This window comes from Alexandromys fortis, unplaced genomic scaffold (assembly GCF_014885135.2).
Source record: "Alexandromys fortis isolate MF-2015 unplaced genomic scaffold, M_Fortis_MF-2015_v1.1 scaffold_290, whole genome shotgun sequence".
Lineage (NCBI taxonomy): Eukaryota > Metazoa > Chordata > Mammalia > Rodentia > Cricetidae > Alexandromys > Alexandromys fortis.
In genome coordinates, this window is record NW_026068167.1 from 12,100 (window position 1) to 36,648 (window position 24,549).

A 24,549-nucleotide genomic window follows, 5' to 3' on the forward strand; every position below is an offset into this window, starting at 1 on the left:
GTTTGGAGACTGCTGCACAAGCTGTGGGCGGGCCAGCTGGAAAGGTCTCTAGCAATTAAGGCATACTGCCTTAATAAACTTGGAGTGGAGGTTCCTTGTGAATCTTGTAATTTATGAACTTCTTAAGCCTTGCACATTTTGTTACCTTCTTGAGCCTTAGGAGCATCCTTCTTCATCCTGTATGGAAAGCTTCGATTGGGAAATGACAGCTCCACAGCTCTCTACCCCTTCCCTAGCTCTTACTCTAGCTCTGTTCCCTCCGCTTCCATGTTCCCTGAGACTTGCAGGGGAAGTAATATAATTGTGTGGTGACTCACTTGTGTTTATGATTGCACACAGCCCCACTTTGCCACAGCAATGGTCACTTATTATAGGGAGCTTGGCAGGGTATCCAGCCTCCAGTGTGCACTGCCCAGTGCATGGTTTTACCTTCATGGCTGTCCAAGGCTGGAAAAAGTCATCTAACAGGTGTGAACACCAATGCTTAGAAGTCAGCTTGACAGGAACATCTCGTCTGATTATCCGAATGGGAGATGTATCCCTCCATGATGCAGTCCCATGTTGGACATCTCTCTTTTCCCTGGCGAGGACCATCTAAGCATGTTCTCAGAAGACTCTTCAGAAAGTCCTGGTGGCCTTTATCTCCCCTGTGGAAGAAGAAATGGAGAACACGCCCATATTTTGCCCTTTATCCACCACTCCCCCTCTGCATATGGCTACACATTTGAGCACTGTTCGATACAACAGGCATCTGTGGACAGCATGAAATCTTCATTATAAGGGCAATAAAATCCATGGAAGAACAGCAAGCCAGAAGTTAATCGGGGCAACAGTCTGAAGGGCCATTCTGGTCCTGTGTGCAAACTGGCAGGAACGCCATGAAAAAGGCTGTCCTTAAAGCTCTCCCGGGGGCTGAGAAGGAAACAAGACGGCATCTTGGGGAAGAATGATGCTGTCCAGCTGTTTCTTTTGGCCACTTGACAGCTACACCTCATGCACACCTGCACACAGGCCCTGAGCCCAGTCAATCCAGAACTTGGCATATGGGCGAGGAACACGCCTGAACTCAGCTCAGCTAGTCAGGAATGAGTTTCACTTGGTTCTCTAGTGGGACTGCAGGTGGAAGAATCTTGAGTAATTGAGTCTCTGTAGAGTGGGAAGCTACACAGAAACACAGCAAAGGGATCTAGTGTGATTTGACTGAAGCCGTATTGAATCAAAAATCACAAATCAGAAAGGTCACGAATAACCCTGACCTGCTTTCCCTGCATAGTTCCTGCAATTTCAGCGGCACATGGGGCTTAGCAGCTGAACCCCAGTGCTGTGAATGTTAGAAATATGCCTGGCATCATTGCTGTCAGCTGAGACATGAGCGGGCACATTTTGACTCTAATAAACGTCACCATTATCGTCCCTCTGAGCTAAGTGGCAGGCCACCAGGCTTCCTGATGCCCTTGTCCCTGGTGTTGTCTGTGACTCCCTATTAAAAAGTACAGGGAACCTTTGCATTCTCTCCTCCTCCCTAACGTGGCAGCCTCAGCAAAAGAGGAAGGAGAAGGCGGGAGAGGATGAGGAGGAGAAAGAGAAAGACCACGTCTCTAACAGACTTTCTGGCTGAGGGGAGGGGGAGGGGAACTGGTGAAGGAAGCACCTTTGACACCAAACCAGTCAACACAACCAATGAAACAAGTGACCTCACAGCGATGTGCCCATCATTAACATAGTAATGACAAGGGTGTGTATCGGCCCCTCTGATTGGTTGTTCTATCATCTTCACTAATCTGTGCACTGCTTGGGAACCCAATATCAACTGGAGCAGTCTTTCCAAAGTGTTACTTTCCACTGCTTCCCCAAGGAATCTGCTCTGTGATGATGGGACAGAAAAGCCCCTAAGGAATTCTCCAGAGGGATAAATACAATTGCAGTACACTTACCTCACAAACCCAGCAATCCAGAGGTTAATGGTTTTGGATTCACTGACTTAGAGGACCTGGGCTCCCTGCTCAGTGCCCCGAGTCTTAGTGAGGAGTCTCTAGGTAGCAGAAGACCTGGAGGGAATTTTACTGATCAAGTGTAGGATAAAGACAGGGTGACTGTTATTTCAATTAAGGTAGAAAGCAAGATTCCAACAAAACACAGACTGGATGGCCTGGACCACCATAGGCAGCTTTAATGAACATCCACCTAGGAGAACCTATGATCCCTTTGGAGACAAATATCGAGATGGTTAAGATTAAGACCAATACTAGTATGGACACTGGGTACTAGGATGGGCATCAGGGTACTAGGATGGGCATCAGGGTTCTAGGATGGGCATCAGGGTTCTAGGATGGGCATCAGGGTTCTAGGATGGGCATCAGGGTACTAGGATGTGCACTGGGGTATAGGATGGCACCGACCAGAATAAGGAGATAATGGAACTGAGATTGACATGATTACTGAGGCCACAGAGGCCATGCCTGAGGCTGTGACTCCATGACAGGCAGAGCAAGAAGAGCATTTGCTGTGGGTATTGTGGGGTGATGGCTACAGGGGAGGTGGGGCCCAATGAAGAACAGCAAAGGAGACAGGATGATACTATGGAGCCCCAGAGATGATTGCTCACTCTGAATGATTATAAATGCCATGATAGAGGACGTCCCCCCAAGATCCAACCTGAATCAAAAGCCTCAGAGTACTCTAGTGGAAGATGATTCCTCTTTGAGTGCTTCCCCGTCCAGCTGAGTGGATTCTGTGGAGGAGCAAAGCCAGTTGACACAGCTGCTAGAGAAGGAAATACAAGAGCGGAAGAGAGGGCAAGAAAAACTGCAGCCTCAGCTGGACAAGCCAAAACTGACCACAGGTCCAGGGAAAGTGAAAGAAAGAGACGGGAGAGGGGGGAGGGAAAAAGGAGAGGTTGGAAATCAGAGACATTTCATCTCAAGTCACCAGAAGACCAGAAGGTGTGGGCTCAGGAGTCGCTGCTTTTCTCAAGGGAACCATCTCTTTGTTATCTTTGATTCCTGCTCCTGTCTGCCTTTTCCTGCTGCCTTCGCCCCTGGAGGTCAGGGCATTTCAGCTGATGGGCTGGGGAGGTGAATAGGGATGTGTAAATAGGGAGATCTGAGTTGCAGTCCTTCAGCCTTGATTTGGGTGTTTTCAGGTTTCTACTGAAAAAGGCCCCCAGCTCTTAGTAAGCCTCCAAACCTCAGCACAACTGACTCCATGATGGGAGCACCATTCAGGCTGTAAAACTCAGCATGTAGACAGAACCACAAAATGGAAACAAAGACTTAACCCATCAAAGTCCATGCTTCTGAGAAAGTCCCTAAGTGTACTAACCTTGCCTTTTTACTTCTGTGGTTCTGCTCCTGGCTGACTGTTCTTGTTAACTGAAGTGTGTCAGCCTAGGATAAGGATTTTGTGCTTAAAATCTCCCCCTGAGAAAGGCTCAGTGCTATACTGGGATTCTGAACACCCTTGTAGTCACTGGCCAGCTAATAAAGACTCTATTGGCTTAAACCTGTGTCTGAGTTGAGTTATCTTCTCTGGTGGATACCCTACCACATACAAGTTTCCTTTACTGGAATCCCAAGCTGGTGTTCGGGTCTGTCATGTGACCTACAGTGTGTGGCTTCCTGTTATGAGGGTAGATTCTTGACTTCCTTTGAGAGTAGAGAACAACAGGAAGAGCAGCTGAGGAGGCTTGGTTTCACTGGCAACACGGCAGCTTGACCTGTGTGTTTTGACGTGCACCACTGTGGGCATCAGCTCCGGAGATGGCATGTTTTTCTGCTGGAGGAAGTCAGGGTACCTGCAGGCAAAAGACACCTCGGTCTCTCATGCGAGCCCTAAGCCTGTTGTCTGGAGAGTTGGTTTAGTGTGCTGTGCAGTGGGCATAGCAAACACTTATCTAGTGAACTTGATGGCCAATAGCTAGAGAGTTCTCTTCTAGAGGGATACCCATGAGGAATGTGGTTGTGGACAATGAAAGGCAGTTTGCCCTCATTGTCTCTGTGCCTTCAGACATTTGCCCCCAAGAGAAAGTGGTTCTGACCCACTCTCCTACTTTGTGCCCCTGTTAAAGTAAAACGGGTTGACTTAGGCTCCTGAATACATGTAACATTTGTACAAAGCTATCTTCTGTGAAAATGATTTGCAGTCTGTAGATATTACTTAGGAGATGCCCTGAGATGTAAAATCCTATCCTTTGGTTGAGAGATATTTTGGCTTTCTCCAGATAAATTTAATCTTTGAAGATAAAAAAAATACAGATCACAATTGGGACATGCTGACACTTTCTGCCTGTTTTTTGCAAGTCACCTTCTCTTGTGCTATTGGTTGTTCATAGTATAGTTTCCCCCAACAATCAGCAATAGTTATTTAGCCATAGTTTATAGATATCATGTGGGCAGAGCCAGTGGACCTAAGACACCATCTTACCTACCTCCCCTTCCTCAGTGAAGAGGGGTTGAGGCTCACAGACTGAGTCTCACGATCACAAACTAGCCGATATATCCACCCCACAATTTGTTTGATCTCTTACTCAGACATGGCTTCCCCTCTCTCTCCAAATCACCTACTGACCCAGCTTGACACTTGGAGATTGGTTTTAATTTCACCGGTCCTTCCTGCCACCCTGTCCCTGTCCCCTTCATGGGCTGCCCTTCGTCAAGAGTTCTACTCCCTGTGCTGTCACCGCCACCTTCCTCAGCACCTCTGTCATCATATGGAAGGTGCCCGATGAACAGAGCGGGAGTTGGTACAGCTGATGCTGGACAGAAAGGGCTGTGGCTCACAACACATTGTCCTGTGGGGAGGGAGGCTTGGCGTCTCCTACTCCCAGCTCTTCTGTTTCCCTGACCTTCCCATTACTCGCCCCTGCACACCCCACTCTGTTCATACCCACAAACCACTATGTGTCGTTAGACCCATTCCCACAATCTCTTGTCCTCTCTGGTCCCTCAGTTCAGGCTGCTGCCACATCTTTCCTTGACCCTCTAGCCGTCCTTATAAACCATACAGTGGGCCACAGAAATACAAGCTCCTCAACGCTCAGTTCTATAGACTCACTCCCACACTCTCTGCTTCCCCAACTTTCATTGCTGTCGCTGTGATAAACACCCAAAGAAAAAGCAACTGAGAGGAGAAAGCTTTTATTTCAACCTACAGTTCCAGGCTATAGTCCATCACTGAGGAAGTCGAGGCTGGGAAGTCAAAGCAGCTAGCCACAATGTGTCCACAGTCCAGTGCAATGAGAAATGAATTCCCGCATGCATGCTTACCGGTGCTCAGTCTTCTTTCCCTTATACAGTTCAGAACCCATACCCAGAGAATAGTGCCCCCACAGTGAAGGAATTTACCCACCTCAATTAGTGTCATGAAGAAAAATATCTCCCAAGTATACTTACAGGACAACTTGAGCTAGACAGTCCCTCATCAAGACTCTCTTCTCACAAGATGCTAGGTTGTGTCAAGATGACGGTTAACGCTAGCTACCTCATTCCTCCTCCAACAAAATGCCTCAGTGCCTCTAATCTGTCCAGGTCTTCTCCTCTGACTGACCTCTGTGTTGTCGGGGGAGGCTGTCACTAAGGAACCTAGAAAGTCTTGTAGAACTTATCAAACTCTTTCAACTTCTCCTCTAGCTCCTGAGCGAGCGCCCGCAGTTCTTTGGCTGACTCTGACTTTGCTCCGTCATATAAATGCATAGATTCTCTTACAAGGTAATACACATCGACTGCCAGGAAGGCACCTGCAATGGCTGCCCCTCTGATTCGGGCCTTTTTGGTCATTGCCAGAGCAGTGCCTTCAAAGACATTCTTCACCTGACTAGCTTGTTGGGCAGAGATTCTTCCAGCAGTCATGAGGAGCTTGGCATCTGCCACTAAGTGAGGGTTGGCTCTGGCTACCCTAATGGCACGTATGTTTTGTCCCAAGGTTTTCAATTTACTGAAGAGACCATAGGGCTTTACAGAAAGTTTACACACGATCTTTCCCAGGTCAAGAACTTTCTTCATAGTGTCCATGGTGTCTGACAACAGGCGCTTGGCTTCGGCTTCATCTGACCACTTGCTTGTTTCTTCCACAACTAGAGTGGCAGCACCAGTCACAGTAGCCACTGCCCCCAGCCCCACCCCAGTGGCTGAGAGCAGCAGACTGCCCCCTGCTGTCACAGGTGCCAGAGCTAGACCCAGGATGCCCAGGACTCCAGAGGCAGTGCTAGTGGTGTTGGTCACCACGTTGGAGATGGTGCAGCCCTTGTGCACCTGGTCAAGATGGTCAGCCAGAGCTCGGAGCTTCCTGATGATTTTCTCCAGCTTCCTTTTCAACTGAGGAAAATGTTCCACAAACCTCTTCCTGTCCTGCAGTTCTTTTTGAAGCCGTTCTTTGTCCTCCACGACTGGGAGCTCTAGGAGCTGCCTCAGAGCCTTACGCAGTGCAGCTTCCTCATCTCTGTAACAGAAGAGGTCAGAGCATCAGAAAGACGGCTTGTTCGCTGTAAGATGGGTTCCCCAAAATCTATCTCATTCAAATCACAGAATTACGTTGTAGAACCAATGGGAAAGAGTTTTACTATGTGCAGGACTCTGCATTCTACAAGAAACCACAGACTCTCTACATTCTATAGGGTGACCACAGACACTCAATGGTTCTTAGTCCGTAGGTGTCAGTGTGTGAAGTCATGTTAAGACACACATTAGTGACAGGCACATGATAAAGATGGCTCCACTCAAGGTCTGTGCCATCACTACCAAATATTTGCTCATTGGGAACTCTGTAGGTGAGCACTGGGGTGTGGGATCAGAGAAAAATTGGGGACAATCTGGGAGTCCTGTGGAGATGACCTGGACAATTCAGCCTCTGCCACCAACACCTCCCAAGCATCTTCTTTGGCCAACAGGAACTGCAGGTCTCTTCTGCTTGCTGAGTCCTGCAGATACTTAGTGACTTCCTGGATGAAGGGTTTTCTCAGTACTTGGGAAGAAAAAGAATGAGGTTAGAGGTCAGCATGGAAGAGCCTAAATGGCAAAGAGCGTATGGCACTTGACAGCCAGAGTATTCAGCATCTGCCATTGGGGCATGAATGGAGTCAGCAATGCTAGGGAATGTGTTGTGCTTTCAATTCACATATAAAAAGCCTTCTGGATGCGAACAGTTTTAGAGGTGGGCCTTTAAGAAAGAGAAGAAATGAGGATTAGATGATGTCATAAATATATTTCCCTAATCCATGGGAGTGTGGTACTGGTAACACAAAAAAATAGACATCATGTGTATAATGTCATGCATGTAGTATGTATGTATGTATGTATCCATCTATCTATCTTAGTGATTCTGAATCTCTCTAATGCTGCAAGCCATTACTACATGTTCTCACGCCGTGGTGACCCCTAATCATAAAATTGCTTCTGTTGCTAATTCATAACTGTAAGTTTGCTACTGTTGTGAATCATAATGCAAATATCTGTGTTTTCTGATGGTCTTAGATGACCTCTGTGAAAGGGTCTTTCATCACCCAAAGTGGCTTAAAGCCACAGGTTGAGAACCGCTGACCTATCTTCTTACCTATCATCTTTGATCCCTGTGTCTATGTGTCCCTTCCTCCACTTGGTCCCTTCCGGCCTCTCTGTCACCATGCACAGAGGGAAGACTATGTGCAGACTCTCAGGTAGCAAGCTCCTGCTACATACCAGGAAGAGTGCCCTCACCACACCAACCCACCATTTCTTTGTTGTGGACTTTGACTTTCAGACCTGAGAGAAACAGGGGTCTTTGGTCCAAGCCCTCAGCCTGTGGGATCAAGTGATATCCCGTGTGCTGGAGAGTTTGGGGTTTCCTCAGACTTTGGGAGTTGTCCCTAAACCACGTGATTTCCTCCACTTCACCAGGCTTTCCTAACCCCCCCCTTAAGAGGCGCAGGAGAGAGGAGGGGATCCCTGAGCATGCTCCCTAAGACAGAGTCAAGAGGGAGACTCCTTATACCCAGGTAGCTGATACTCTGTTAGTTCATTTTGGGGACTTTCTTTCTATCCTCAACTCTACAAGTTTTCAGTGTGGATGCCCACACTCAGATCATGCTCAGGAAAGAGCCAGAGAAGAGGAATCTATACCTTTGGAGGCCATGAGGGCTGCAGGGTCCTTGGTGCCAGGAGTGGGGTCTCTCACAGGTTTTCCTCACAACTATCTGGGAGTCTGGGCTGAAAGGAAGAGAAAAAAAATGTAGGATGGAGTGGGGACAGCTTCATTGGAGGCTGGTGTCTCTGGGTTAGCAGGGCAACTAAGGTCAAAGAGCACCTGGCCCTGGTCCCACCCCTGAAGGACTCAGTCCGAGGCCTCCTCTCACTCTTCCAATACCCAAGCCAGAGCAGAGGCCTCCTGTCCTGTTAGGTCCACGGAACATGGACGATCAGCTGGAGACGGCCATGGGAAGGGACCTAGCCTCTTCAGAGAGATGAGGAGAAACATTCTGGTACTTGGGGTGGGAACTGTGTGCAGCAATGGTGACAGTCCGTATTGCATGTGATGCATGGGTCTGGGCTGCCACGCTAAGGCTCATGGCTCTATGAAGAGAGGAAGAAACCCTGAATCTGCCCACTAGGACTGTCCCGCTGCATTAATGGTGCATCAAGAAGGTCCTGCCAAAAGCAAATCTGGAGCCTTCCCAATCTGCCAATGGGTGCTATATAAATATCTATCTTGGTAAGTCATGTCTGCACAGTCAGCTTCTTATAGTCCCAAATGTTCTGAGGTCCCTCTTGCTGGAGAGGAAGAATGAGTGTTAGTCTTTGCCAAGTAGGGCTTTACCTCCTTCTCTTCGTCCACAGACAGGGTTTCCACGGATACTCCAGGCACAACTGGCCCTCACTTCCTGCAGCACACATCTAGACTCTCCTTCAAGCTTCCCCTGCCAAGCCCTGGTCCTGACAGATTCTCTCTGCCAGCCTGGTGCAGCCGCGGATCTCCACGGTGAGCTTTCGTCATCACCGAGAATAACCACCATAGGCTCACTGGATGACGGGAGTGTCCTTAGCCTTCGGGCAGAAGACACTGACTACTCAGATACCTGCTGCTTCTGCCTTGTGGGGAGGGAGGAAGGAGGCCAGGCTGTGACAAGGCCTCCCTGCCAGGACACCCACAGCTTCCTTTTGCTCCCTTACCCACAGCTGCCCTGGCCATTCCCAGGATAGTCCATATGTAACTGTGGGTCTTCATTTACCTCAGTAGCCAGACATAAGGAGGCTGATGGCGGAGGTTCTTGCTAAAGGCACCTGTATGACAGGAGAGCTCAGGTCCCTACCTCATGTGCCCTGTTTTATAGGCTACAGGACCCCAGAGGCTGTCAGGAAGAAAGACTGGCATTTGGGGTGATCTTATACTCGGGTAAAATGTCTGCCCTCTGAGTTTCCTGTCTCTGGTCACTCTGTGCTGGCGGCCCAGTGGTCAAGCCCTTGTCCAGTGCATAGGTCCTGGGACTGGCACCTAGTGCCACAAAAGAAATGAAAGGAAAAGAGAAAGGCCAGCTGTCCTTCATGCTTCCCTTGAGCCCCTCCCCCACTTAATCAGCTGCACACAGAGCCTCTTAGCACTGGCATCCTATGGATGTGAGTCAGGAGGGAGGATAAGTGACCCCCAGACCTTCCATTCTGATGGCCCGCTGAAGCCCAGGCTGGGAGTGTCCTCTCCCTAGTTGTGCAGAAGCTCTTCAGTGGGGCAGATAGAGGCTTTCAGTAAGTCTCGATTCCCAGTGTCTGTGGAGAATCTTTCTAGGGCGAGGAGACAGGGCTCAGGACAGCACGAACCTGGGGATCGTTAATTAGCTCCCAGGATCACATTCAAGCTGATTTACCCTGGACAGAGGGTCTCCTGCCTACTATAGCCCTGTCCTCTTTCCATCCCTTCTCCTAGTTCCTCTTTTCTCCCCCACTGCACCCAAAGGCAGCTTCCAGGGATCCAGGACTGCTAAGTCTCTTCCCTCACAAGAAATGTCTCCAATCCCATGAGGTGCCAGGACCAAGCAGGACAGCCTCATTCCATGTGCCCAGCGTGCTGCTCTCTGGGCTCTGGAGACATTCTTTGGATATTGAGGCACTAGCTTCTGAGGACATAGCCCCATTTGAGGAAAAGTGTGGATTAAAATTTTAATAATAAAATCATCATCGTCATCATCATCTTAAAGCTCTGGTTTTACAGGCACAGAGATAATCTCCTCTCCCCCCACCTGTGGTCTGGCCTTTGACCTTGAGATAACAGGACTCAAAGAGCTAAATATGGGGTTGTACAGCTTGTCCCTCCATGCCCCACACTGTGCCCTGGCCACCCAAACACACAGGCCAGTCTGTCTTCCTTCTCCACCCTTCACAGACTGTGCAGAGGCTGGGGAGGCCCAGGGGAGGCGGGCCTGTCTCCCACCTGCTCAGCCTGATTCACTGAATCCTCAACAAGGCACCCCCATTCCCACATGGCCTTGGCATGGACACATGCTCAGAGACACAGTGTGTGGCACAACTCCTGGGCACCTTGAAGCCCCAAGTCAGTCAACATTTGTGCAATCTGGTTTTGGCAGCAGTAACTACCCAGGGCCAACCCCAGGGTGCACAGGACACATGAACCAGTGAGCTCTGGGTTGTCTCCCCGCCTTTCTCTACACCCTTCATTCCCTCCATTTCCAAAGGAGTGAGGCCCCACAACAGCCACCTGCCCTAGGAGCCTGCTGGCCAGGTCTCAGGCAGACTGGCACTTCAGCAGAGCCTTGAGGACCTTGGTGATCTCCCCTGATCATCTTTCTCTGCAAGAGCAGCTGGGAGTTGGAGCAGGTAGGTGGGGTTAAGAGGCCTCCAGCTTACCGAATAATCTTCCCGTGGCTGAACTGGAATCTTCCCTGTGCATCAGCTCAGTAGCTGTACTTCAGCGTCCCAGTAAGGAGCAGCTTCCTGCTGGTTAATACCCGAAAATTGAAAGTGAAAGCCCTAACTTGCTGAGCAAAGTACAGCCCACACAACAGAATGCCCACGTCTAGGGTACCACCCAAAGTCCCACCCTCCTGGCTGACCTACAGAAAGGAAAAACCTAGCTCCACATCCCAACCCCCCTCAATGCATGACACCTTCCTTGGTTGTGAGTTCTCTGTGGAATTCAGGAAGACCCGACATGACAGACTGTGGGACCTTCCATAGATCACCCCCTAAATGACCCTGCCCTGTCCACTTACTCTCTCCAGCAGAACATTTCCTCCTCCTCTTCCTCCATGTCTGCACAGCCCTCATCCTGGAGTCGGTTTATGCAGACAGCTGTGCTGCTGCGTTCACCAAGCCTGGCACCTGGGTGTCTACCTGCATGGGTTTCTTATGCCTCAAGCCTCTGATGCAACCTGGAACCTTCATCATTGCTTTCTCTCAGAAGCACCAGCATTCTCCACAGCAGACTCCCCTGTTCTCTTCTTGGCTCCCAGAGTACTTGGGGTCAGGTCCACTGCCTGGACAAATCTCTTGTCTCTAAGCTCAATGACTGTCGAATAGTTCTCCTTTTCTCCTAACAGAAGGAACTTCAAGCAAGACTGGACTCCAGGGGCCAACTGAGATGGGATCCTACATGTATGTCCTTGGGACTTGGCCCCCCCAGTCCAGCTTCTCAGAGGAAGATAGCAGGTGGCACTAGCTCTTCATACTACTGCTCAAATTTTACTAGATGTTTGGAGTTTTAAAATCATCTCTAAAAAACTAAACATCTCAGTGTCTTAGCAATGAACACATCATCGTTGTTGGTAATGGGGGCAGGTGTGATTTTTTTTTTCCTGGTGGGAACAGGTATGTTCAGAGGTAATGGCTTCCGTACCACAGTTCTGTACCAGTCAGGACTCAAGCCAAGATCCACATTCAGAGAGTTGACACTTGGGAGCACACTTTCCTTTTTAAAGTTATTTTTTTTTTCTGTAGCCTTTCTTGTTCTCATTCTTCCCTCTTTCATCTGTATGACTTTATTCAACAGAGGACACCACAGTGAGATGCAGAACCATGAAAATGTCCACAAAAGCTGTGGGGCAGCCATGATGGAGACCCACTGACCAGGGCTCAGAGAGAACTGGAGCATTAATACACAACTGAACAGAGTCAGGGTGGGGCCACAGAACCTGGCTGCAGTTTCAGCTGAAAGAGATAAATGTGGATTTCAACCCCCAGCTATATAAGCAGAGCCCATCCTGAAGATTAACTAAAGAACAGTTCAATTGACCAGTAATATGGCAAGAAATGTCACCCAAGGTAGCTGCCACATCAGGGATTGGGATGTTGAAAAGACCTTTGGTTCAGAGGCAATTGCAGCCAATGGAGATGTGATTATTATTATTCTTACTTTCTTTTTTCATAGATGTAAACTGTCCACTGTTGTATGATGTTTTACTTTTGGCTTTTTGGGGGTGCACACCACCCACCTCCCAAATAAATCACGCACAGATGTTTATTCTTAGTTATTACTGCCCAGCCTTAGCTTGACTTGTTTTTTGCCCACTTTTCTTAACTTAATTTACCCCATCTGCCTTCGCCTCTGGGCTTTTATCTTTCTCTATATCCGATACCTTTCTTTCCTTCTTACTCTGTAGCTGGCTGGGTGTCTGGGTGTCTGGGTGTCTGGGTGTCTGGGTGTCTGGGTGTCTGGGTGTCTGGGTGTCTGGGCCCTGGTGTCCTTCTCTCCTTGTTTTCTCTTCATCCTTGGTCCCTCTTGGTTCTGCTTTTACACATTCTGCCTGCCAGCCCCACCTATCCTTGCTCCTGCCTCGCTGTTGGCCTTTCATCTCTCTATTAGGATAATCAAGTGTTTTCAATAGGCACAGTAACACAGCTTCACCGAGTTAAACAAATGCAGCGTAAACAAAAGTCACACACCTGAAAATAATATTCTCCAACAGCCACCCTTCCCCATCCATACCCCACTGTCTAGTAGTCACTTAGACTACTAGAATTACTGCACCAGTTTCTTGTACCTTACTGAGCCTTAGTGCCTAGTTCTTTCTTTCTATTTCTCTTTCACTGCCTGAATTCTGTGGCCATAGCACCAATATCCTATTATCTTGCAGGAATTATACTTATTTTTTCATATATGCTATTGTTGTGTAGCTTGGTCCTCTTATGGGACTCCTAACAGCTGGAATAGGGGCTGTCTCCAACCCCATTGCTGGATTTTGGGACCCCATTTCTAATACTGGGTCACCTTGTTTTATTGATACTCGTAGAAGACCCACCGTTTCCTGGTTGTTGATGGAAGAAGAGGGGAAAGGAGAGTGGAAGGGGGATCTGGGAGAGAGGGACTGGGAGGGGAGAGGGAAGAGGAGGCTGTGGTCAGAATGTAAAATAAGTAGATGAATAATAACAACTTTAAAAGGGGTTATGTGACTTAATGCAATAAGAAGTAACCCTGCAATGACTTTGGGAGGCAAAAGGTAAACACCAGCACCACCTAGTGGACCATTGTGGTCACTGCACATTCTGAAAATGACAGACCTCAGACAAGGTGGATGGATATTGCACTGGCTGGCTCAAAACAGAGCCTACCTCTCTGCTGACTTCACTTTCTCTAGGGACCATGGAGGTGACAAGGACTTCCCATCTGAGCATGTGACATGACTTCTGGAGTCACACAGGCATCGACACAGACAAACCTGCCAGGACTGCAAAGCACAGGGAAGGAAACTGGACCCCACGCTGATGTCCCTGGGTGGCTGTGTGGGAGGGGAAGGGTCCCGACACTCAGCCTGGCTTCCACACTCATCCTCAGGACAACACTAATTGTCTTTGCTCTGAACAATGTGGGAACCGCAGGACAAATTAGAGCCAAGTGTAAGACAACAGAATTGAACCATGGCCGCAGTATTTCCATGTTGGAGTGAAGATAGCTCTGCCCTCTGTGTGTGTGATGTACACCGTGCTCACAATGGTCAGGAGCTTCAGACACATTGCTGAGTGGACTCAGCAGCCTTGTGATTCCCATTTAAACAGGGTTAGAAACTTACTCAGAGGCTGGTGTTTAACTGAAGACTCTACCGATTACTGAGGCAGTTGCCAGTGGGCTTTAGGCAGAGAGGATGAGACCTCAAGTTCAGGAGATTCCCACATAGATGGAGAAAATGGGCTGGTGGTCAGGGAGGAGCCTGGGGAGCCACAACAGGCATCTCTGCAGCAAGGGCCAAGGGCACCACAGTCCTCAGCCACCAGGAAGGGGTAGCTGATGTCACTGACATGCCACAGAACGGCCTTAAAACCCTTGGCACTTGACTCTGGTAACCAAGGAGAGGACAAAGTACAGGGTTGCCACGTGGTCCAGTCTCCCATTATCTGAGCAAACCCGAAAAGAGCAGTCAGACATTTGACACCCACACTATATGTGATTCAGATGGACCAACTCGAGTGTTGCAGGAATGGACATGAAAATACAACAGTACACACATGAATGTTCTTCCCCAGTACAGGAGCAGAAGAGTCTGACACACGCTCGAGCATGGATGAGGCCCCAGGACATCAGAGTAAGTGAAATGTACACAGAGAAAGGCACATCTCGTGTGAGGACCTTCAGCAGCGAGGTCCTGCCGAGGACCTGTGGCCAACAAACATGACATTTTTTAGAAGGACACACATGACACGTAGTCCTCTGTGTCTCTTTATGTGTGGGGTCTTTGACGCACTTAAAGGACCTGACTTCTAATCCTCATTGGAGGGCGTTGGCTGTAGGCAGGGATCCTTTGGAGGACCTGATACCTAGATGGGTAGGAAGAATGTTGGCTGTAGGGGAGGATTTACCTAGGAAGATCTGAAACCTTGCCCTGTGTCCTTGGCATTCGCTAAAGAAGAGGGTATTTCTGGCAAGATCTGATGCCTACCTAGCCATGTATGTGTGCATGTCTTTGGCTATAACAGTGGGATACCTTGCTGAAGTCCTGTATGCACTGATATGATTCTGATCCTTCCGTATCCTCCATCTAAACCCTTACTAATGTCTGTAGTAGCAGAATGGTAGATGTTAGGTAAGTCTTGATGCCTAGCATTGTTTGGGTGACAGCGTCGGCACTAGGACCCGCTACCTAGAAGCTTGTATACGGTGGTGACATGGTTTCTATCAGGGCGTGAAATATCGCCGTGTTTGTTGGCCAGCAGTGTATGATAAGGTGGTCTGACACCTAGCGTATCGGGTGGGAGGGCAGGCTGGTGTTCAGGTGGACGTGATCCGCACCGCTCTCTGGGCCGTTACAGTGGGGGTACGGCATGGCGCAGTAACCAGCAGCAGGGCCTCATGCACAGCCCTGTGTGGTGGAGGAAGAGTCCAGCAGAACGCAGTGCCTAGCTCCGTGGGTGTGACAGGCTCAGAGGGAGGGTGTCCAGCAAGGCAAACACTTGGCAGGCAGTTTTGGGTGACAGGGGGAGAAGCTTCCAGCACAATCAGATAGCTTGTGGTTTATGTGGGGTAGGAGGTCAAACGAGAGCACCTGATACCTAGAAGTAGAGGTGTGGTCGCAGGAGTGTAGGGATGAATACCAGTGGGGAGCAGTAGGAGGGGGTTTCCATCAGGGCCCCACACCTGATAAATACGTGTTAGCTGATGGGGTGAATTAGTGCCTGCGCAGGCCTGTTCAGATGAGTGTAGGGTGGCGGTGTTGGCCTGATATCCAGGGGTACCTGACACTCCAGAGTGTGTGGGAGGCGTTAGGGAGTGTCACCAGGGCCTGATACCTAGCAATGGATTTGAGACTGCTGCAGGGTGATGTGTGTGTGTTTAAAGGGTCTTAAGTTGACATAATAGGAGTTATCATGGTTAGATATCATGGTTTGGATATCAAGAAGGTGTGATACCCTTAAATTATATATGAGTTCAGGTCATGAAGTGTGCCTCAGGGCCTGAGAATTAACACTGGAGGACGCGGCTTGTGTGGTGGGATGCAGAAGAGGGTCTGATACCTTCCACTGTATATGGACCTCCTGTGGTGTGATGGGATCCTGTGGGGCCCAAATAAAAGCAGTGTGTTTTTAGGGCAGAGCGGCAATGATCCAGCAGGACCAGATAACAGGCATTTAGTGGGGTTAAGGGAGTCTCATTCAGGGCCCAGTGCCTGGGTATTCATATGAGGTGTGGGGATTGGTTTGCTCAGCAGGCCCTGGTACCTAGAGCGAATATGTGGTTAGGTGGGGGCTCTTTCATGGCCCAATATTTAGGAATGCATTTGAGGTTTTATGTGTTGTGTGAGGGGGTTTGTTCAGCAGGGTCTGACAGCAGGCCGAGCAGGTGAGGTGGGACGGGTGTGGTGTCCGGCAGTGAATTATACCTAGTCAGGGGAGGAGTCATATGTGTCAGGGCAGGAGGCGTCCACACAGGCCCGAACCTAGCAGTAGGTGTGTGTCGTGGACAGGAGAAGTGTCCAACAACGCCAGATACCTGCCATCAGATCTCAGCTGTCACTGCAGTCGGAGGGATTTCTTAGCAGGGTCTGTTACTTAGCATTGTGTTTTGACAACAGACGGGGGTGATCCCTAGAAAAGTATGTGGTGAGTGTGGGTGAGGGGTGTCCTTAAACTGACGATGTATGTAAGGGGTTGACAGGAAGGAGCACGCCTAGCACATATAAGGATCTAGGTATCGGGCTCGGCTGCTTCCCCCCTGACTGTGTCCAGATCCACTGGACAGCCCGTCTCCACCCCACACAATGGCAGAGGTTCAGCCCTCATCACACCACACAGCACACACCACATGTCCACCTCCTCATAACCACACGATGTACACTGACAGGGGTCTGTTGTCTCCTGGGGTGTGTCAGGGGCCAGGCTCCCTCTAGATGACCTAGGGAAGTGTCTGCTCCAGCCATGCTCCAGCTCTTTGTTTCTTGGCTGGAGACCTCAGGGTTTTCATGTCCACAATTCCGTCTTCTCCATTTTATTTCTGCTCTTTCTCCCTGTAAGGCAGGAACATACAAACGCCTATTCGAGTACGTTTATGTGAACATTATAGTGTTTTATTTGGGGTCAGTTGAAATGGTAACTGTGTTTAGTTTTCCAGTGGATTCCCTGTTCTTTGTTTTTCACACTTCTGCAGGCTTTTGTGTACAGACCGTTTTCTCTTTCTTGACTTCCATGGGTGACCATGACAAAATCAGCTGACGAGATGTAGCTGGGTCCTTTGCTGAGCTTTCTGTACCATGTGTCCAGTCTCCATTACTTCCCTGTAGCCCTTTCTGGAACTCTGAGGCTTTCTGGGATGTACGAGAGCCACAGTGCAGGTTCTGGAGGAATCTCTTCTGCCCTCTTCCATCTCTTCTAGGTTTAGGTACAGTTGGTTGTTCCGTTTGGTGTTTGAGCATCAGACTGGATTTTGCTGAGTCTGTAGATGAAGGGCAAAGGTCTGTCACCTTGGAAATAGCAACTGGTAGACCCTGAGAGCTATCAATTTGGATTTCTGTGAATCGCGTGTTCTGAGGCCAAGTACTTCAAGAATTGTTTGTTTGTAAAATGTCTCTATCTAATATCAGTGAGTCTGGCCCAACTCTATGACCTCAAGTCTCCCTATTCATGTTATTGGTACCTTGGGACAGGGGGTCCATGGACACTTCTCAGATGATCCTTCTCAGATGATCTAGTCAGAAAGAGAAGCACATTCATTTCCCAAGGCTCTTTTCCGATAATTTCTTAGCCTGCTCACACAGGGTTTCTGGGTTATCTGTGAGCACAAAGAGGCACAGGTCACGTTCTGCATTGTCAAAGTGCAGAGGGGTCTAAGTTGGGCAGGGATACAACAACATCTACCCACTGGGAGGCTTTCCCAAGGGGGCCCCTGTGGATCCCGCAGATCTTGCTGGTAATTTGGGTGGTTGTCTGTAGTTGGAAGGTGGAAGAGCAACCACTTCATTGTCCTCCACAGTGTCCTCACGACGCCCTGTGGAGCCTTAGAGCTACTCAAGAGCTCAGGCAATGGCATGCTAGTCATCCATGAGAAGTGACAGTGAGGGCCGACTCCTCCCTCAGTGTCACTAGTGCTCAGTGTGCACATCCTCAGGTCAGGAATTTCGGGGTCCATGACTCAGTTTGTGGCCCAGCACCTACAAGAGAAGCCTTGTTTTAGACTAATAGCGAAGCTGGCAGACAGATTCACTCACCAGGCCTTCTGCTGTGGCCTTACACAAAATAGCAGGGTTCTTTCTGGTGGGATCCGGGACCTAATGAGGACGGGTCAGTGTCCACTTTCTTGTGTGACCTTTCTGAGGGAGAACTCAGTATGGTCTCCTCAGGAAGCTCTGATTGCAGGGATTGGTTTGTCCCGGCTCCCCTGCTCCTGTCCTGTGAGAAGGCTCTAGGGTCAGGGAGGAGAAGCAGCTTCCCACCAACATGTCTGTATCTGGGCACTATGCTTCCTGCACCCCATCTCATTCAACACTTGCCTAGATGACACAGGATGCACATACGGTGACAATGAGCTTTGTCCCAGAGCATGTCCAACAGATCCTGGAGATGTGAGGAGAGAAGGGTGGTCAATGAGAGGTCTGGGATTGACCTCTGAGACTGCAAGGGACCCAGGCTGCACCACAGTGGTCATCGTATCTGGGGCCAAGGAATTTAAACAGGGATCCAACCAGTCCTGCTCTGTCCAAAGAGCAAGCCAATGAGCATCTCTGGGACTCAGTTATCTCCACTGGGAGGTGCATAGTACTGAGCAACGTTGGGGTAGTGTGTGCAGAGATCTGGGGTGCTGACTTCACCTCTTCCTGTTGCCTCTACCACTCAGGCAGTGAGTAAGGAGGCTGTTAAGTGTGTGAGCCTGATCATAAGCTGACTTCTCTCAGGCCACAACAGGCTCCCTCTAGTGGCCAGCGATATAAAAAATACACATTGCACTCAGGCCTCTTGGGCATCGCGTCTGCATTGTGAGATTCATGTGCTTAGAGATAATCAGATGGACTTGGAGCCCAGGTTTGACTTGTGCTGTCTCTTCTGAGATTCCATGACCTGGCCACAGTCCCCAAGTCTCCCTTGCCCAGGCTCTAGTGACAGTAAAGTACATCAGGACTGACTTGCCCTAGTGGTCACTCACTGATCAACAGATCAGCCAGCTGCCAAAGAGCAAGCAGCCAATTTCTCTGGGCCCATTTCCTGCTGGGATGTGTGAATCTTCATGCTCCAGGCTGTGGAACTCAACATAGACGAAGTCACTGAGGAGTGACAGAGTGAATGCCATCTGTATCGTGTGCTGTGGTTATTATAATCCCCTTGTGTGAGATGTTTACCTTGTTTGTTTCAAACTGTTCCTCCCCAGTGATGTTAAGATCAGAGGGGAGAGGGCTGGAGCGATGGCTCAGTGGTTAAGAGCATTGGCTGCTCTTCCAGAGGTCCTGAGTTCAACTCCCAGCAACCACATGGTGGCTCACAGCCATATGTACTGAGATCTGGCGCCCTCCTCTGGTGTGCGGGCATACATCGAGGCAGAATGTTGTATACATAATAAATAAATAAATCAAAAAAAAAAAAGATCAGAGGGGAGAGATGTACTACCTACATCAAGTTTTCTTAACATCCCTCTGAAGCCATGGCTTGGGTGTTGTTTCTCATTCTCTTTCTTTCTTTCTTTCTTTCTTTCTTTATTTATTTATTTATTTAAGATTTCTGTCTCTTCCCCACCGCCGCCTCCCCTTCCCCTCCCCCTCCCCCAATCAAGTCCCCCTCCCACGCTTTCTTATCCTTCTGTAACACAAGCTCAATGACCACTTTCCCTTGGGACTGAGGGAAGCCTGCCTGGCCAGCCATAAGATTCCTAACGCATAAGGCAGAGTCAGCTTTAGACCAGAAACCAAACACATCTCAACTACCACAGGCTGGTATACAGTGGTCTCAGTGATGTCTTCAGCCATGTGCTGCCCACAGATGAGCCCTGGCATTCAACCCCATCAGAGTGGGCACCCTTCACTGCATGGAACAGTGATCTGCCTGTCAGGTGCACCTGACAACACTTTAGACAGTTAGCCCAGCACGACAACCAAGCAGACAGCTGAGCTGAAAGTCCTTGCTCTATGGTCAACAAGACTGCCTAGGCCTGACCCCTGTGACCAGTGGGACCTGAGTATAAAGTAGGTGTGAGAGTGCTGGCCTCTGTGCTAGGCTATGTAAGCCCGACTCACTTCCAAAGTGGAGCAAAGTCCCAGCATTCCAAAGTGATGCCCATTTCCTCCAGCCAATAGTCACATTCCTGTCAGGAGAAAAGTACAGTTCTGATAAAACTCCCTAGAGTGAGGCTTCTTCAGGAACACAGTAACCAGAGCTGCACACAGTGTGACTGTGTCTTTTCTGATGGGCAGAATCTGGGATAAATGAAGGTGGCAAACACAACCACAGGGAGCAGAGGTAACATTCACAAGGACCAGAAACCTGAAGGAATGGACTTCAGATTAATGAGGCATTTCCCTGCAGACTGGTCCACAGGGCATTCATGGGCAGCTCGGACATGGTATTGGCTCAAGACCACCTCTGACGAGGACACCGTGAAAGGCCAGCTCTGGACATTTTCCCTTGAAAACTATTGTTTCCTGGGGGAGAAACCTGTGGTAGACGACTTACCTCCTCTTCTTCTGGACAGAGACCCTTTATGCTGGGTACGTGGGCACCCGGCCATCTGGAATTCCTCCAATACTCCTACTTCTAAGTCTCGGGCCACACCTGCAATCTCCACCCGTGTCTCCTGATGTACAGAGCTCATCACTTTAAACAGGAAGCACCCGTGAGAGGCTCTAAGGGAATCTGAAACAGGCAGCACTCAGTCTCCACTCTCCTTACCCACTGAGCTTCCCGCTCCCCATGGCTCCTCCTCTCTGTCTCTTCCATCCCATCCTCATTCCTCCCTCTGCAAACTCTTTCCTGCTGCCTCTGCAGCCTCTGTCTCTCACCCTATGGTTCCATCTCCAGCTCAACTATGTCACTTTACTTAGAAGCAGCGAGAACTGTGGGACTGGAGATTCTGATGTCAGATTTGTAAATTTACACCCATACAGGGAAACAAGTTAATGGGAAAATTGCAAAAAAACAGACAACAGTATCAAGTATGAAAAATTGATGAAATAAAAAAATGATGAAATAACTATCTGAAGATATGGGGAAAGAGCACACGCTCAGCATCAAGAGTGTAATTTTCCAGAATACATGCGCGTCTTAAGATGCTATGTTATGTGTGGCAAGCAAGTCCCAAAAGCCAAACAGGTCTCTCTTCTCTCATATGGAAAATCTGGAGGTCTGTAGGAGCCGGAACATGAATGACAGAACACTGAGGACACAGAGTAGGACAGTGGTCCCCTAGGGATGGCCCACAATATCCTGGGGAGGGAAATGATCACCTCTGCCTTCACAGAATCCAGCATGTGCTTCAGAGTCCGAGTTGTTCAGTATCAGGATTCCTGCAGCTCTGGGATCCCCACTAGATAGCAAGGATGAAGAAGGTTCAATGGCCAAAAAACCAACCCAAACCAAGTAAAGAAATCACTGGGGCATCCACGAGTAAGTCTAGCCATGGAAGCCAGCAGCCAAGTGGATTCTATGTGTGTTGGATGAGGAGGACTGGAAGCTTCTATCTAGAAATTGTGGCTTCGTGCACTGCCTCTAGACCTGGTGTCCTTAGAGTGAAAGCTCTGACTTCAAAATCCCAGGCAGGAGCCCAGTGTCTCAGTGGCCCACCTTGAGTCCTCAGCCTTGTTCTCATGGCCCAAATGGAAAGAACTCCATCAATCACATCAGGAAACCAATCTGGACTCTGCTGATTGGTCAGTTTGAAGTCATATGACTTGTGCCAAGACTTCAGGTGGAGATTTTGTGAAAACATGGTTAGTGCATAGACTTAATACTCTGTGCCTTGTTCCCAAGGATGTATCAGCAATGGCACGTGTCCAAAGCCTTGTGTCCACAGAAGAACTCCTGATGGCGCTTCTTACCTCCAGGTGTCTGTTCATGCTGGACATAGACTTCTATTCTGAAGGTTAGATTTGGACTTTGCCCCCTGTTCCTAGTCCATCATGGATGAAAGTACCTTCAGTTCAGTCCCAACCCTGTCAAGATGAAAAAAGCACAGAACTGGTACGATTCTGCATCGGCTGTTTGGAGGAACTTACCATTGATGCCATACAGCTGTTTGGAGGAACCTACCATTGATGCCATACAGCTGTTGAAGCCAGGCATGACAGTGTGCATCTGTAATGCAGCCCTCAGGAGGCAGGGGTACATGGTTGATCTCTACGAGTTTGAGATCTGCGTGCTCTACATAGAGAGTCTCAGGACATCCAGGACTATATTGTGAGATCCAGTCTCAAAACATAAAATATAAAATGTGGATTCAGGAAATTGCCCTATCTCATGTCTAGAACTCAACAGAACCCTCAACCATTTCACAGCCCTGGCTTCACTGATATGCAAAAGCAACAAGACATGACCCCAGCTGATGCTCATAAATTAAAGTAGCTCTCACCCCCTAAGCCTCTGCTTCTTGTTCTGTGTACATGGGACTCACCAGATGGTCAGGGTTCTAGAAAGTACGTGACCACACATGCTGGCTGCTGTCCTGCTGGGATGAAGATCAGGCCAAGCCTTCACTATACACCAGTGATAGCTAAAAGGTCAGATGGTCAGGATGGAAGCCGGATGCCAAGTACAACAGAGAGATGGTTCCTCCCTTACCACACCTCCACAATCTCTCCGCCTCCCATTGCTCTTCAGTCAAGCGAGTCAATGGTAAGTTTCCCTCTGTGTTAGGGGTGCTGGCAGAGGCCACCTCATGGGATCCCTTTCTTCATGACATCAGGACCAGGCTTCAGAAACTCATCTTCTACCACAAACAGATACTTACTGTACTCAGGTACTTCAGGTGCTGATGTGCACAGGTAGGGCCCTGGATTACCTGTTGAGTTCGGTTCCCCTTGGCAGCTCAGCGAGCTGCTCCCTACCTGGAAGGTGTCCTGGAAAACAGTTCAGACCCCACACTCACCAGTCTTCACACTGCACCACTGGCTGTCATCGGGAGTTCCATGGTGACCAAGGTCTCCTTGTGCACATGACCCTATGGTGGGCATTGGTCATAGAGAAGTCCCCTGGCTGCTGGCCTTGTGAAGGCAGAACTCAACATCAGACCTGGCATGACGTACTTACGTTCCCACGTTGGAGCAGAACAATGGTGATGTGAGGTCTAACGTAGGTTATAGATCCCTCCGTGAGAAGGGATAACGATGCCCGATTCTTGGATCAGGCGATGGGAGGCAACATGAAAGCCTGGATGAAGGAGCCTGTGAGAACCAAGACACAGATGTCATCAGACCTGTCATGGGCCATGTCAGACAGGACCAGGGGAGGACTCCAATTATGTGGAGCACCCTGAGAAACCCTTCATCAGTAGCCCCGGTCAAGAAGGCCTTTCCAAGACCGCCTCACACTTTTCTACCATTACACATGCCAAAACCTTCAGAGCAGAGACTTTCCTCCTCATGGCTGGTAAGAAACCAGAGTTCCGCCAGGTGGTGGCGGCGCACACCTTTAATCCCAGCACTCGGGAGGCAGAGGCAGGCAGATCTCTGTGAGTTCGAGGCCAGCCTGGTCTACAGAGCGAATTCCAGGACAGGCTCCAAAAGCCACAGGGTTTAAAAGAGAGAGAGAACAGCTCCTCAGGACAGACTTCCTCTCTCTACAGGTCCTCTCATTTCCTCTTTATCCTCTCCACCTCCCGTTCCCTGGTCCTCCCCCATTATTTCTCTTCTCTCACCTCCCTCTGCTTTTACACTTCCTGAAGTTCTTCCTAAAGACAGTCAGAAAGCAGTTTGGACGTGATGGAGAGATCAGAGAGGACTAAGCCTGAATCCTGTGTGCAAGTCTGTCCTGTCTACAGGCTGGCTACTAGATGCTGGGGAAGCCTGGTCCGACAGCATCCATGAGACAAGGGAGGAGGCCTTCAGTGTTGGTGCTGCATGAGACTACGCAGGGATGCCCACCAACAGTGCAGGGCAGCAGGGAGGTGGAACTGAGACTCTATAGCGGGAAGATGGACACCAGAACCTGTAGCCCTGACATATCATCACAGGACACAGCATCTGACCTGATCCTTCAGTTATATAACAAGACAGTATTTCAAATAGGTCATCACACTCTCCCTCAGTAAAAACCAAGGGAAAGCCCCTCTCTAGTGACTTTGACAGACAGGAGGTAATCAGCACTGAGGAACATGGGAATCCACTGACCAATAGGCCTCTTTTCTCCTGCCACACCCTAGCTCGGTAGGAAAGATCAGGATGCAATTTCCAATGCAGTATCCTACTTGTGTGCCTTGACACATGCTGGGACCATCAGAGGAGGCCTCTCATGCTCACTGCTGGCTGTTCCTAGTCCCGTCCCTATATGCTCTTCCGCGGAGGTTTCTCCCTGCTCTAGCTCGTCCAGGGTCCCTGTCACAGGTCAGCACACCCATCTCTCTCATGTCATTTGTTGATAGAAGTTCCTCAGGACAGACTGTATTCCTTACCTACACCACCTCTCCTTTCCCCTTTTCCTGTCTCCATCCTGTTTCCCAATTCGTCCCCTTTATCTCCTT

The 24,549-nt window shown here is 49.3% G+C and overlaps 1 protein-coding gene and 2 long non-coding RNA genes across 6 annotated transcripts; 1 reads left to right on the forward strand and 2 right to left on the reverse strand.

Annotated features, from left to right (window-relative positions):
* Positions 1-5,119: 5,119 nt before the first annotated feature.
* Positions 5,120-11,046, reverse strand: LOC126492123 (apolipoprotein L3-like). 2 transcript variants are annotated; one of them, XM_050128272.1, is made up of 4 exons: positions 10,824-11,046; positions 8,091-8,177; positions 6,828-6,957; positions 5,120-6,435 (listed from the first exon to the last, which is right to left on the reverse strand). In XM_050128272.1, the coding sequence occupies exons 2-4, from the start codon at positions 8,101-8,103 to the stop codon at positions 5,580-5,582; spliced, it is 999 nt and encodes a 332-aa protein (XP_049984229.1). In that variant the 5' UTR covers positions 8,104-8,177; positions 10,824-11,046; the 3' UTR covers positions 5,120-5,579. The 2 variants fall into 2 exon arrangements, with proteins under 2 accessions (XP_049984229.1, XP_049984230.1); XM_050128273.1 differs by lacking the exon at positions 10,824-11,046 and adding an exon at positions 8,785-8,910.
* On the forward strand, positions 8,184-12,418 carry LOC126492124 (uncharacterized). Of its 3 annotated transcripts, XR_007589520.1 has the most exons (4): positions 8,184-8,679; positions 8,805-10,793; positions 11,516-11,624; positions 11,965-12,418. It is a non-coding gene; the product is annotated as an uncharacterized lncRNA (long non-coding RNA). The 3 variants fall into 3 exon arrangements; XR_007589519.1 differs by lacking the exon at positions 11,965-12,418 and having other exon boundaries at positions 11,496-11,950; XR_007589518.1 differs by lacking the exon at positions 11,965-12,418 and having other exon boundaries at positions 11,516-11,950.
* Positions 12,419-13,573: 1,155 nt separating this feature from the next.
* LOC126492125 (uncharacterized) lies at positions 13,574-22,148 on the reverse strand. The gene is made up of 4 exons (XR_007589521.1): positions 21,914-22,148; positions 21,323-21,402; positions 17,533-18,046; positions 13,574-17,331 (listed from the first exon to the last, which is right to left on the reverse strand). It is a non-coding gene; the product is annotated as an uncharacterized lncRNA (long non-coding RNA).
* Positions 22,149-24,549: the final 2,401 nt, after the last annotated feature.

What these genes read in the sequence shown, in the direction of transcription:
- LOC126492123 (XM_050128272.1), bottom strand. An exon ending in GCAGAGGCTGAATTGTCCAG is followed by an intron (nt 6,436 to 6,827) that starts GTCATCTCCACA and finishes CTTCTGTTACAG; the next exon opens with AGATGAGGAAGCTGCACTGC.